Here is a 15,630-nt window from a genome sequence, read left to right as displayed (position 1 = left end):
CCTGATGAAAATCCTGGACCCAGAAGATGAGGAGAGAGAGTGCTTTGCCCAGTGAGAGCACCGAGATATTACCTGAACAGAATGGAGAAGATTTGGGGTCTTACAAGTAACCTTTGATGCTCAGTTAAAAATCTGTCTTGCTCTCGGTTGAAGAATGCTGTGTCATTCTTCTTGAGGGACCTTATCACTGAAGCCCATTCTCAAATTGGGGAGGAGTTCTTAATGTTGTTCAAAACTAAGGCTTGTGAGATCAGGGCAGTTGCCACTTCGTTAGCCTTTAAGTACAGTTTATCTTTAACTTTGATTCTACAAGCAACTTATTGGAGATGTAAGTCCATCTTTGTTACTTATTATCTTCGTGATGTGGAAATGGTATTTGATAATTGCTGCTTCTAAGGGCTGTTGTCAATAGCTGGCATGGTGTTAGAGGATGAACTGTAGGAAGCTTTTCTTCCTGCCTGTTCTCTTTACCTTAAACTAAGATGTTAAATCTTAGGGGAGCCTCGGGGTACTGTTTATCTGGAGTGTCCAACAGTCTTAGTTTTAATGGGTGGGTGGTGGTTTGTTATTTGGTGCAGGTGTTATTGATGTGTTTTTATGTCTGGTTGACTGATTTATGCTACTGCGCCCAGAACTTTGTTAGCCACTGGGATCATCCCTTATTGCAAACCTCCCACTGATGTAGAGGTGTATCAGGGCTACTTCACTGCCTGCAGCAGCTCTCATATCAGGTAAGGAACAACAAGCATTGAACCAGTGCTAGTAATTTCTATTCTCTAACTCATAATCATACACAATGGTTCCATGTCAGTTTGGGATTCAGCAGTACCATTACTTGGTAAATTACATACTATATAAAAATAAGATTTTTGTATATACAGCTTACCTGGTAGTTCTACTGCTATAGTCCCTGACGCGATCAGCAGCTAGAAAATAAAAAATTCCCACCAGTAGGGTTGGTACTCTGGGTGATACCCTTCTTCCCCGCCTCTACCGGGGATTGGTAGTGACTACAGTAGTGTCTTCAGATATTCTTGCTGCCATGACACTGTAAACACACAGTTGGGAGGCAGCTAGAAAATGTATGTTTTCATGAATTAATTGAATGCATCGTTATGGTGATGTACAATCTTTGGTTTTTTTGCCAGTTGGTGGTTTTGTTGCTAGTTAGCAAGTCTAGTGAATCTCCTTAGTGTTTTCATATTCGGGCATATGTAGTTTTTTTTTGTATGCTTTAGCCTAGGAAAGACATGTCGGACTCGAGTTACGTGAGTTGCAGGGGGCAAGATTGCGCTCCTGAGAATGTGTGACGAATGTAAGGATTGGAGCGCTCAGGCATGGAAGACACTCTCTAACCATTTATGTAAGCTGAATAGGGATAGGCAGAGAGGTAATGTAGGGAAAGATTCCTCTGTTGCTTTAATTAGTTAGGAAATTCACATAGATGAGCCTCCCACTAATATTCCTAATGCTAACACTCCTTCGTCTCCTACTGTGAAAGTGGGCAGGGTCAAGTCACCTATACTGACACTAGCGCTACTACAAATTTCAAAATTTTTAAGCTGCTGAAGAGTGAGACTGTGAGCAGTGTAATTACTTAGTAAGTATATATAAAACTATTTTATTATAGACAGTACTGTGCTTGTGCATAGATGTAAGGAAGTTCATTGCTTTGTTTCATTGTTTATATTCAGTCTGGCTTTGATTTTTACATTTTACCTATTTGTGGTCTTTATTTTTTAAGAATTGAAATAATTTTGACATTTTGAAATTCATAATATCAGTTTAATATGCCATCACCACACATCAGTCCATCCTTCTTCGGAAACGTGAACGGAGTTTTTCGGTAGGAAACTTTCTGGTTTTAAAAGTACTAGATTGCAGAAGAGTAGAGGAAAATATATTGGGTTATGTTAAATTTTTATGTAGCTAATAGCTATAGTATATTTCATGTAGTTAACTCTGAAATATGTACTGTACTATTAGTCTCTAAAATGAGTAGTGTTGTACTTACCTTTATGAAAGCCTGAAAAATTTTTCCGTATGGAAACCCTAGAAGTATTTGACTTTCAAGATTGAAATCTGCAGTTAGAAGGCTGATGCACAGGTACTCCTCATTTATTGAAGTACTCGTTTTATGATAACTTGGAGTTACGACGACAACATGAAGGGAGAGTAAAAACCCATGAAATGAAAATAAAAACATTGCCAATGGTGGCCAAGAGAAAGGCTACTCAGTGCCAATAATCTACCCTAGCTTAGGTTTTGAAAACCTTGAAATCTATGGTGTGAACAAAAAATTAGGCTTTAACCCTTAAATGCCGAGCCGGTATTTCCGAAAGTGTCTGCGCGAAAAAAAAAAAACATATAATTGTATACAAATCGCGCTGTGAGCAAAACGGTTAAAGCTAATGAGTTAATTATTTTTCTGTTGTGTTTTACACTAAATTGCAATGATTTTGGTATATAAGAAATTGTAAAACCATTAAAGCAACACAGGGAAAATATTATCACAATATGATGCATGAATTCGTAACGTGCGTACGTAAAAAAAAGCACTTTTCAAAAATTCACCATAAATTGAAGTATTGTGCCAGAGACTTCCTGTTTGTTGCAAAATGAAGGTAATTATTTGAATGTTACTAGACTGTAAGTGTTGTGGCTTATAATTGCAGTTTTCGACCATTTCGGTCAAGTTAAAGTTGACCGAAAGTCAAATTTGTTCTATTTGTCGTTATTTATATGAAAATATTTCAAAACTGATAAAAGCTATAACCATGGGTTGTCTATTGTTGTATTCTACATTAAATTTTGCACATTTTCATATATAAAACTTTTATGTAACAGCTAATTTAAAATGGTGCAAACATTACGACAATCGGACGAAAAAATGTATGATTTTTTTGGAAGAGTTACCACAGTACATAAGGAAAAAGTTTTTTTCATAAATTCACAATAAATCTAAATATTTTGCTAGAGACTTCCAATTTGTTGCAAAATATAGGTAAATGATTGAATATTACTAGAATGTAATAGTTTTAGCTTACAATTGCGTTTTTTTACCATCTCGGTTGAGTAAAAGTTGACCAAAGGTTGATATTGTGGCACCTATCGTTATTTATATGAAAATATTTCAAAACTGATAAAAGCTACAACCATGGGCTGCTTTTTTTTGTATTCTACATGAAATTACGCACATTTCCATATATAAAACTTTATGTAACAGCTAATTTAAAATGGTGCAAAAATTACGACAATCGGACGAAAAAAATTCTTATTTTTTTCGGAAGAGTTACCGTGCGGACGTAAGGAAAATATATATTTTTTTTTCATAAATTCACCATAAATCAAAATATTGTGCTAGAGACTTCTAATTTGTTGCAAAATAAAGGTAAATGATTAAATATTACTTGAATGTAATAGTTTTTGCTTACAAATGCCTTTTTTAACCATTGCAGTCGAGTCAAATGTTGACCGAAGGTGGCACTTATCGTTATTTATATGAAAATATTTCAAAACTGAAAAAAGCTACAATCATGAGTATTTTTTTGTTGTATTCTACATGAAATTGTGCACATTTTCATATGTAAAACTTTATTTAACGGCTAATATAAAACTGTGCAAACATTACGACAATCAGACGAAAAAATTTATGGTTTTTTCAGCGGTTACCGTGCGGACGTAGGAAAAAGTTTTTATTCTAAAATTCACCATAAATCAAAATATTGTACTAGAGACTTCCAATTTGTTTCAAAAGGAAAGTAAATGATTGAGTATTACTAGAATGTAAGAGTTTTAGCTTACATTTGCGGTTTTCGACCATTTCGGCCAAGTCAAAGTTGACCGAAGGTTGAAATTTTGGCACTTATCGTTATTTATATGAAAATATTTCTAAACTGACAAAAGCTACAACCATGGGTTGTTTTTCATTTATTCTACATGAAATTGCGCACATTTTCAACATTACGACACTTGGATGAAAAAATTTCTGAATTTTCGGAAGAGTTACCACGCGGACATAAGGAAACAGTTTTTTTCATAAATTCACCATAAATCGAAATATTGTGCTAGAGACTTCCAATTTATTGTAAAATGAAGGTAAATGATTGAAGATTACTAGAATATAAGAGTTTTAGCTTACAATTGCGTTTTTCTACCATTTCGGTAGTCAAAGTTGACCAAAGGTTGAAATTTTTGCACTTATCGTTATTTATATGAAAATATTTAAAAACTGATAAAAGCTACAACCATGAGTTATTTTTAGTTGCATTTTAAATGAAATTGCGCACATTTTCTTATACAAAACTCTATGTAACGGCTAATATAAAATGGTGCAAAAATTATGTCAAAGTGACAACATAATTTCTGAGATGTGTAGCTGATGTTTTTTAGTGCGAGAAGAAAGAAATTGGTGCTTGCGCGCCTGGGTAACTATTGTAAACAAAACAACAGCTTATCCGTGAACTCCCAGCATCCCCCCAAGGCGCGTGATTCAAAAGTTTTTGCCTAGTAGGCCTATAACTATTTTTCCGCGAATTTTGAAAAAAAAAAAAAATTTTCGTTGATATTTCGTACGTCGGTTTGGCACCAGACAGACAATTTTCGTTGATGTTTAATACGTCTAATTGGCGTTAAAGGGCTAATATACTTTGTAAAGAAAAGCTATACAGTTGAACCTCTTAAAGTCGGCATTCTATGGTCTGGGAACTCCACTGGTTGGCTTGATTCAGCCACCATTAGTTTGTTGCGCAGCCGAACGGCTGGTGCCACGTTTGTTTACAACTTCAAGACAGCAAAAATTATGCTATATCTCCTTTGTTTTAGTGAGAATAATTCTTAGTAATGAAAAGAAAATGTCTGAAGTCAATTGTTTTTTTTTTTATTAATTTGATAATAAATTTATTTTTTTAGATATTCCACTTGAGAAGTCTCCACCAAGTCAGTCCTTTTAATCAAAACAGTGAGACATTTGGCATGCACAAATTCCTTACTATTAGTATGCTTGAAAGACTTACATGTAGTACAGTTTGATAATTTTTTATACAGCTATGTATTTACATACGTATTCGATATGTCACCCATGAAATCAGATGATACTAGAGGTAAGAAGTGGAAGAGTAAATCTTTATCAGTGCTAGAAAATGGTTATCCCATTAGCAAATAGTTTAGTGTTTACTTTCCTCAATAAATGGCGTTATGCTTAGTTTACATTTACGCGGCGACATTCAAATGCCCCATGACCGCCGAAATTCATTCATTATTTTATTCATCTCACTACTCTCTACAATTAAAATAAATGACGAAGAAACTAATAGTGATCATTATGAAATACCAAATTTAGAGTATGAGTCACTGTTAAATAATGTGCAGATTCTGAGAAAAGTTTAGTACTGTACATATTGGCTTAGTAAATTATTGACTTACTAGTAGGCTGACTTGGGAATATAGGCTAAATGTGTTAAATAAAGTACACTATTTTAAAGAAAATTATACAATGTGAAGTTAAGATATATGAGTAATAAAATGATAAAAAGCATTGTCAGAACTTTGCCAAGCAGTAGGCTATGTCAGAAACTAATTCTGTGTATAATATATGACTGAAAATTCGTGCAATTAGTCGAAAGAAAGAATAACATGTTCAACAACAAATTCGTTTAAGGGGGCTGGCTGGAACCCCTATAATATGGTGGTATAGGGCAAAAAAAGCAGTCATGAAAAAATTCATGGAGCTTCATATGGCAATTGAGAATACGTATACGAAATATTTCGTCAAAATTCCTCTTACTTTCGTAGTTACAAGGTAATTAGTAAACATAACTCAATAAGCCTAAAACATTCATCCATACAAGAAAATGCAATATTTCTTCTGTTATCGTAAATTTTGATAATAATTGTCAAAGAAATTGTGAGAAATGGCATCTGTAGAGATTCTGTGGGTTGCAGAGGGAAGTATCAAGTTCAACCATGATCAGTAGGAGCACAGACTTCAAGTAGACTACACGTTCGAGTTTCACCTCTTGACATTCGCTTGCTTTTACTTATGCTTATCTGTTTTGGCAAGAATTTCATCATGCCAATGAGGAAAAGACAAGGAAAACATCTCGCTAACATAAAGATGAAGAAAATTTGCTTTAATATGATTACAGAATATCATAGTATATGCGATATTAGCGTAGTTAGGGAAGAGAGAGAGGGAGGGTTGCGTAGTCAGTAAATGCGCCCGTCTTGCCTGAAGCACACGTCACACTGTCTCCAAGGCTACGATCTTTGAGCAAAGGGATCTTAATTTATGATAAATAACATAGTTTTGGTTTATTAATACCCAAAAAGGAATATGAAATTCATAATAATCATGATTCATTAACATTGTCTTTGTAAAAAAGAGAGTACAACTTCGAATTTCACCTCTTGACATTCTCTTGCATTTATGTTTGTTTATTTTTGTTTCGGCAAGAATTTCATCATGCCAAAATGGAAAATACTAGGAAAACATCTAGGTAACATACAGAAGAGGAAAATTCGCTGTAATAAGCTGAGTTAGTGAAGGAGAGAGAGAGAGTTGCGTAGGAAGGAGTGCCCCGTCTTTCCTGACGCAGTGCCTTAGGCTACGATATATGAGCAAAGGGATCATCATTTATGATTAAATTATGATAAATAAAATAGTTTTGGTTTATTAATGTACAAAAAAGAAATATACATTCATAATAATCATTATTTATTAACATTGTTGTTATAAAAATACGAAGAAAAACTTTGAACGCCCGTATCTCAAAACTATAGTTATTGACCTTCAAAATCTAACTTCTCACTTAGTTTTAAAGCTATAACATTGGAATTTGGTATATAACTCAGAAAGACATTATAGAACAATCAAGTGAAGCCCCTTTTTTCCAATTTTTGTTTTGTCTTTTTTTTTTTTATAAATTTTGTTTTCCTAATTTATAGGGTTTATTTTTTTACCATAATGAAAAATTCATATCTAGCAAAAAATGACTTTTAGAACAAAAAACTCCTGATTTGATTGGAGGTCTACATCAGGTCTATATATGGTAGTAATCCCAGGTCTTAATATTAAATATCAAGGGAGGAGATAGTATTTGAAAAATGGTTATTTTCGGGATAAATTGCCCTGGCGTCCCAAAACCGAAGGTCAGAGGCGAAAATCATATGCTGTTTGGAGATCTCCCAAGTCACCTTATTAACCCTTAAACGCCTATTGGATGAATTTTACGTTGAGATAAATTGTCTGTCGGGTGCCGATTGGACGTATTTTATGTCGACATAGAAAAGTTTTTTTAAAAATTTGCGGAAAAATACTTATAGGCCTACCAGCCGAAAACTTTTGAATCATGCGCCTTGGGGGATGCTGGGAGTTCACGGATGAAGGTGTTATTTTGTTTACAATTGTTACGCAGGCGCGCAAGCGCAAATTTCTTTCTTATCGCACTAAAAAGTATCAGTGACACATCTCGGAAATTATTTTGTCACATTGACATAATTTTTGCACCATTTTAAATTAGCTGTTAAATGGAATATTATATATGAAAATGTGTGCAATTTTATGTAGAATACAACTAAAAAATACTCATGATTGTAGCTTTTATCAGTTTCGAAATATTTTCATATAAATATTGATAAGTGCCAAGATTTCAACCTTCGGTCAAAATTGACTCTACTGAAATGGTCCAAAAATGCAATTGTAAGCTAAAAATCTTATATATTAGTAATATTCAGTCATTTACCTTCATTTTACAATAAATTGAAAGTCTCTAGCACAATATTTCGATTTATGGTGAATTTATGAAAAAAACTTTTTCCTTACGTCCACACGGTAACTCTTCCGAAAAAATCATAGGTGCGATTGTCGTAATGTTTGCACCATTTTAAATTAGCCGTTACATAAAGTTTTATATATGGAAATGTGTGCAATTTCATGCACAATACAACTAAAAACAACCCATGGTTGTAGCTTTTATCAGTTTTGAAATATTTTCATATAAATAACGATAAGTGCCAAAATTTCAACCTTCGGTCAACTTTGACTCTACCAAAATGGTAAAAAAACGCAATTGTAAGCTAAAACTCTTATATTCTAGTAATATTCAATCATTTACCTTCATTTTGCAACAAATTGGAAGTCTCTAGAACAATATTTTGATTTATGGTGAATTTATGAAAAAAAAAAAAAAACATTTTCCTTACGTCCGCGCGGTAACTCTTCCGAAAAAATCATATGTGCGATTGTCGTAATGTTTGCACCATTTTAAATTAGCCGTTACATAAGTTTTATATATGAAAATGTGCGCAATTTTATGTAGAATACAACAACAAATAATTGAAGGTTGTAGCTTTTCTATTTTTTGAAATATTTGTATATAAATCACGATAAATAGAAAAAAAACCACGTTCGGTCAACTTTGACTCTACCGAAATGGTCGAAAAACGCAATGTAAGCTAAAACGAAAAAAAAAAATCGAACAAAAAAAAAAAAAAAAAAAAAACAAAATCGACGCAAATTGTAAGCTTTTTACTTCCTCCCTTACAGTCCCTAGTATATATTCAGTCATTTATCTTAATTTTGAAACAAATTTGAGTCTCTACACCATGTTTAGATTTTATGGTGAATTTTTTAAAAAAAAAACAAAAAAAAAAAACTTTTTCCTTCCTCCGCGCACGGAGGAATTCTCCGCCGCAAATCTCCGAAATTTGTATGTCGCATTCTTGAATATTTGCTCCGTTTCATATTAGCGTTTCATAGAGTTTTATATATTAAAATGTGCGCAATTTCATGTAGAATACAACAAGACATTCGGTCAACTTTAACTCGTTCGAAATGGTCAAAAACTGCAATTGTAAGCTAAAACTCTTACAGTATAGTAATATTCAATCATTTATCTTCATTTTGAAACAAATTGGAAGTGTCTAGAACAATATTAAGATTTATGTGAATTTTTGAAAAAAACATTTTCTTATGTCCGTCCGAAATGGTCGAAAAACGCAATTGTAAGCTAAAACTCTTACAGTCTAGTAATATTCGGTCATTTATCTTAATTTTGAAACAAATTTGAAGTCTCTAGCACAATATTTAGATTTATGGTGAATTTAAAAAAAAAAAGCTTTCCTTCCCTCCGCGCACGGATTCTCCGCCGCAAATCTCCGAAATTCGTATGTCGCATTCTTAGAATATTTGCTCCGTTTCATATTAGTGTTTCATAGAGTTTTATATATTAAAATGTGCGCAATTTCATGTAGAATACAACAAGACATTCGGTCAACTTTAACTCGTTCGAAATGGTCAAAAACTGCAATTGTAAGCTAAAACTCTTACAGTATAGTAATATTCAATCATTTATCTTCATTTTGAAACAAATTGGAAGTGTCTAGAACAATATTAAGATTTATGGTGAATTTTTGAAAAAAACATTTTTTTATGTCCGTGCGTTACGAATTCATGCATTATTTTGTGATAATATTTTCTCTGTGTTGCTTTGATCATTTTACAATGTGTTATATACCAAAATGATCGCAATTTAGTGTACAATACAACGAGAAAAAATTAACTCGTTAGCTTTTAACCGTTTTGCTCACAGCACGATTTGAATACAATTATATATGAAATTTTGTTTTCGCGCTATCATATATAGAATTATTTATATATGATAATGATATTTTTTTCATTTCTAATGGTTGTATACTAAACTTCAGGCAATGACAAAAAAGGAGCCAAAAATGAACTCTTAATCTTGAAAACTAAGTGCGCTGTGATTTTTGGAAAAAAATATTTTTTCCAGCTTCGGCGCTCACTCCGAGACCCCCCCAGCATACAGGAGATGATTTTTATTATACCCCTTAGGCGTTTAAGGGTTAAGTGGTATGAATATCAAAGTCCTGTCCTTAAAGAATGGCATTAGCTGGCCGGCCCCCTTAACGACGTTGCTGGAACGGAACCCCTTCGTTAATCGAGGAGTACCCGTATTCCTGTAGAAGGCTGATTTACATGATGTGCACAGCTCTGAAATTACACCTTAAAAATGGAACACTTATGGGAAAAATTCTTTTTGCCCTAATAGCATTGCACTTGTAAATTTAATGTTTTTTTTTTTCTAATTTATCAGTAGGTAAGTTTTAGCCTTGTGACCGCAGTTTAGTATTCTTTGCTGTTCATTTAACAGTAGTACTTAGGGCTTAGTTTTCTTACTTTTTATTTTGGCATGTATAAAAAAAAAGAATTGCAGGAATAATAATACTTTAAATAATAATAATGATGCAATTTCTCAATCTCTTGATTGAGTGTCTTTATAGCAGCTAGTAAATTACTTAACAGCTGTCTAAACTTCATTATTTCCTAAATGTTTTGGTAGCACACAATACCCTGTAGGAGGGTAGTGCTGTCAGTGCATCTCATGTGGTGTTATGTAGGCATTACTTAAGGTTCTCTGCAGTTTCCCTTTGGCCCATAGCTGTGACTGCTTTCATTCCTTTTACTGTACCTCTGTTCATATTCTCTTTCTTCCATCTTGCTGCTCTCCCTTTCCTAACAATTGATTTTATTAGTGTAACTTACCAAGTAATTATATAGCTGTAGTTTCTACTTTGACAGCAGCTTGAATTTCCTTAAAACTTCCTCCAGTGTCTGGTAGATGAATAGATTCCCCCAACTCACTTGGGGAAAGAGGAACAACTACATGAAAATGCATCAATTTTGTTTCTGCTGTCCTAGAATTAACACGTAGGAGAGCATGTTGTTTTTCCATAGGATTGGATCTTGATACTTCTGTGCGGTGAAGTACTTGGTCTTGTAGCTGCTTTTTCATTATTTTAGGTTGAATTTATCATGGTTTGATTAAACTTTTGATTAATTGTCTAATTCTTAGATAATTAGTGTTTTGGCCAGATTTTCGCTAATCGAGAATTGCCAATCAGTAGTTAGTTCGACAGCTCCGTAATCGGCTCAATGGCTTTTGTTTTGCTTTGCTTAGCTTTAAAAATTACCTATTTATTTAACTCATTATTTTGTTGGATTCGAGCTTAATTAGTTTTAGGTATTGCAGCAAAGGCTGCAATATTAGATTAACCAAAGCTTTTTGTGATTAGCTTATTATTTGTGCTTCTTGTAGAGGAGATCTAAGGAGATAAGTACATAAGTGTCTGTTGTTACCTCTCCAACTTCGGATATTTCATGTATCACGAGTCCTGCTTCTCCTTCACCTGAATGACAATTGTCGTAGTCCGACCGCTTTGCCAGCCTTAATGATAGGATTGATAAAAAATTCAGGTTGATTGCAAGTACTGTGGCCCAGTTGGGTGAATCAGTGAAATTCTTAATGGATAAGTGAACAAATGTGAAAGTGGTGACTGTGGAGGAGGTGGCTGCTTGGTCTGCTGACGCTTCTAGCCAAAGGTTACTGCCAGACTCCCTTAAATCAGGGAGGAGGTATACTGGAAGCCCAAGGGAGGTTGGTGGGGTCTGCCCACAGGTAGTTGCCCCCTCAGTCGAACCTTTGTATTCCCAGGTTGCGACAAAGGCTTTGAGAGACATCTCAAATGTTCACTGTCTCTCATCAAGCCCAGGAATGCCCAGCCCAGATTTGGGTACTACTGGCGTTATTCGAAGGAGTCATGCCTATTGAAGAGACACCCCTCTTTGGTGGAGCACTCTCTTCTTCCTTATAAAGGCATAAGGAACCTGAGAGGGACCCTCAGCCTTCCTGCAGTGTTTGGGACAGTCCTGAGAGACTATTTTCATATTAAGAAGCCCAGGATTGTCAATTTTTAGCTCCCAAACGACAGAAGTCATGCCTTCGAGGCTCCCTGAAGCGCCCATTGCCCTTGTTTTCCACCACTCTCGAGAGCCCCCATGAGCACCTTCACCCCTTGAAATACCTGAGTGTCCATTAGCACCAATTTTTCGCTACTCATGAGAGCGCCCGGAAGTGCCTTGCTTCGGGGAGCCCAATAAAAGATATTCCTTTTCGGATACCATCAGCAATGGATAAGGAAGAAAGTGATGTGAAGTTTAACGGGGAAGTAGAATTTATGAGGTAATACTGTCAACCATAAGTGTACAGCAAATCTAGGCTGCAAATACCATGACAAGCTGGTATTAGGATCTTGGTATTTTCAGTTAATTGAGATCTAGATTTTTAAGCTGTAATTTTATTGAATACATCCATGGTATCTTGCATCTAGAGACAAACCCTGCCCAGCTTTATGAGAGCTGAGAAATTGGTTTTTTAGTATGGTTTAGTTTTCTAGGTATAAATAGTGAATATTAATTTTGTATTTCATTTTGCCATGGTATGGTATTAGCATTATCTTATAAATGCTCTAGCATTTGAAGTTTTTATTTCCATATTTACTCTTTTGGAACTGGTGTGCCCATTACAGTAATTAATTTTTAGGTAGTTCTTTTCACATTTATGAATGATTTTGATCAAATTTAGATTTGGAGTGCAATATGGATATTGGTATAGACAATATAAATACTAAGAAAAATGTATGGATTTCATTTGTGGTTAGGTGATATGTATGAAATTATTTGTTGGTACATTATTTGCTTTCGTCGGCGCATACCTTAATCATATTTTTGTTCTACAATTTTTAGATGCACAAAACTCCAGCAGTTATATCCCCTGCACCACAGCGCCTTCCTTCACCATCGAATACACATCCAGGTAGATATGGTGACAAGGTGGATTCTATACATGTTACTAAAGATATTTTGATTTTTACACATTTTGCCACTTCTACTGTATAGTACATTCGAATGAAATAAGAACTGATTTACCCTTAAATGTAGTAGTATAGGTATTTGGCCTCACAGGTGTGACTTAACTGTATGGTAATAATAGTTATACATATGTATTGGATTTTGTAAAATCTTAGATACCTAATGTTTTCTGTCAGTGTTTAACAAATTTCTGCAACATTTATTCATTGGAAATAGATGTAAGGAGACGTATAGTGCCTCCTATATCAACCCCTCAAAACATGGCACAACCTCCTCGTCCTTTGGGGCCACAGAATTTACCTCATCAGACTCCTGTGTTCCCTGTGAGACCTTCAATCAATTCTCAGTCAGCACCTCCCAGACCTGGTATGTATACCATCATTTGTATGTTATGTGTGGATTGTAATTTGCAGCCTTTATCTCTCCCATAAGGACTGTGTTGAGCTTTTGAATAAAGTTAGGTTGAGTAATATCCAAAAAATTTACTGTTGTTGATAGGCCATGTAAGACTGGTTGTATACCTTTTGGACAGTTTTATGTGTACTTTTGCAAGTATTTATTCAAATACAGAAATAATCCGGATTTTATCTAAGCCTGTAGCCTACTAAACTAATGTGTTCAAAACATGAGATTAAAATTGTTATTGTTGAAGATCTCTGTTCTGTACTACTGCACAGTTTTTTCCCAAGTGTGATCACTTCAGCAAATTGCTCCCATATACAGTTAGCTGGTCTTGAGGCCTGATACCACTTTCAAAAGTTGCTTTTCTTATTGCTGAGTTGGTTGAATTATCATCTGAGGATCCACAATGAGCTTAATATAATAGACTACAGCTGTCTGATAGACAAGAGACTGCTGAAGCTGGGACCTCACAAACTGAAATAAGGCTCGCACAATTACATAATGTATTTTTATGAAAAACTATAAAAATAGTTTTGATAGGATGAGGGAGCAAGAAATGTTGTAGCATGGTAAAGGATAAACAGAAGGTTCAAGGTTTCCATGGAAGTATGATAATGCAGTTTTGATATTGATAAAGTTGGTTGGCTGTGATGATTATTAATCTGATTTAATATGCCCAATGCAAATTGCTGTAGAAGGGAGATATGTGTATTATGCTTTGAAATCATGGCATGGCATATTTTGGTGTATATACCCAGTTTAGTGGTGTTTAGTGTTTACATTATGTAAGTTGAAGCCCCCACAATTTTTTTGTGGCAACTTGGGTGCATTAAGATTTTCTTGGGAAAATTTTATGTCCTTTAATGGTTTCTCTAGTTACCATATTGTAAGATTTTGTGCGATTTCAGGAAAGCGTATGCCATAATTTTGAAAGTTGCAGAAAAGGGCCCCTCCCTCTCTTTTCTCAAGAATGCCATAGAATCTTTGTATATTTCCCCATGAAACTGAAGTACTGCAGCATGTTTTCATTAGATTCAGATATAAATATATACTAATTTGCAATCTCTATAGAAACTGAAAATTTTTTTCTGATTTCCAAAAACTTCCTTTTTTGGTATAACTCTAGGAGCAGCAAAACTTTAAGTTTTATTCAAGTAACTTACCAAGTACGTACATAGCTAATAATTTCTAAATACAGGCAGTCCCTGGTTATTGACGGACTCATTTATCAGTGATCCGATTGTATGGGGCTTGTCTGGTGCCGACAATTGGTGATTTTTGGAGCCATAATGCGCTGTTTTCCGTATATCAGCGCTGATAATAGAGTCATGGCACCAATACATATCTAACAGAGACTCCATTACTGGTTATCGGGACCAAAATCTGGTTATTAGCGTCATAAGCCCCGTAATTGCTGATTTTCGGTTGTTGGCAGTTTTCGCTTATCAAGTCGTCGGAACAGAATCCCTGCAGATAACTGGGGACTGCTTATACTGGCAGCTAAAATTTAAAATTATTTTGTTTTGGTGTAAATAACTGGCTCCGCCCACTTTCAGGGAAGAAGGGAAACAGACTAGCAGAGCTCAATTTATTTCTGCTGGCTTATGATGAAGGTTATGAGATGTAGCAATATTTTGAATTTCATAGGCTTTATCGTTTTTTTCAAGAACTTTAGTGAAGTAATTTTTTATTCTATTGGTAGCCTTTTGGCAATAATTTAGTCAGGCAGTTATTTTAAAACTTTTCTCTGTTTTTGATTGATCTTGAGACTGATTAGCTAACGTATTTCTGACAGTATCTGACGTAAGTGTATCTAGTACTTGTTAGTGCAGCAGAGGATGCAAGATGAGATTAACTTCTGCAAAAGTATGACCTCCATACAGTTTGTACGGGTTGCAGAGGTCAAGTGTATTGGGTGGATCCAAATTGTTCGGACTGTGGTGATTGGGATTCTAAACAGTGGAAGACTTTGACTTCTCATTTGGAAAAAGATAGGAAAAGGTAAGCCTTCGTTATGCGCCAGTAAGTCTGATCTAGTCAGGAATCTTTGAGCTCTTCCTCTAATGTACCCATTATTTCTGTCATGTCCCCAAACCCTGGTTCTTCAGCTATACCACCTAATCCTGTTCCCAGCTCCCCTACTTCCAGCCCCATCGCCAGTCTGGAAGCTAAGTTTAACTGTAAGTTTGAGCTTTTAGTGAACTCTAATGCTCAGTTATGTGATTAAGTGCGTGTACTTCTCGATCATGAGAAGTGTTCATAGGGAAGTGTTAGTGGAGGAACTACTGTCTTCCAGCTGATTCAAGTGAGGTTGGTGCAGTCTGCCCATGGGCAGGTGGCCCCTCAGTCGCACCTGTTATCAAATCCCTGTGGCGACAGGCAGCCGTTGGAAAGGTGCCTTATCCAGTAATTGTCTTTCCTCCAGTTCTGAGGCTTCGAGCCCTGAACAGAGCTCCACCACTGGCGCTTCAGAGATAAACCCCGACCACTGAAAAGGT

General features: G+C 35.1%; 1 protein-coding gene across 9 annotated transcripts in view; it reads left to right on the top strand.

Moving 5' to 3' along the window:
- LOC135220710 (endoplasmic reticulum junction formation protein lunapark-A-like) overlaps window positions 1-15,630 on the top strand; it is a 249,695-nt gene that overhangs the window by 94,158 nt on the left and 139,907 nt on the right. For all 9 annotated transcript variants that reach the window (XR_010315766.1, XR_010315765.1, XM_064258125.1 and 6 more), the window contains exons 6-7: window positions 12,605-12,674; window positions 12,947-13,096. Coding sequence is in view for 7 of the 9 variants with exons in the window: in XM_064258125.1 (XP_064114195.1) it covers window positions 12,605-12,674; window positions 12,947-13,096 (220 nt within the window). In the remaining 2 variants the exon portion in view is untranslated. The remainder of the gene's footprint in view (window positions 1-12,604; window positions 12,675-12,946; window positions 13,097-15,630) is intronic.

The sequence above is a fragment of the Macrobrachium nipponense genome, chromosome 2 (assembly GCF_015104395.2).
Source record: "Macrobrachium nipponense isolate FS-2020 chromosome 2, ASM1510439v2, whole genome shotgun sequence".
Lineage (NCBI taxonomy): Eukaryota > Metazoa > Arthropoda > Malacostraca > Decapoda > Palaemonidae > Macrobrachium > Macrobrachium nipponense.
This window is presented reverse-complemented; position numbering and strand designations above follow the sequence as displayed.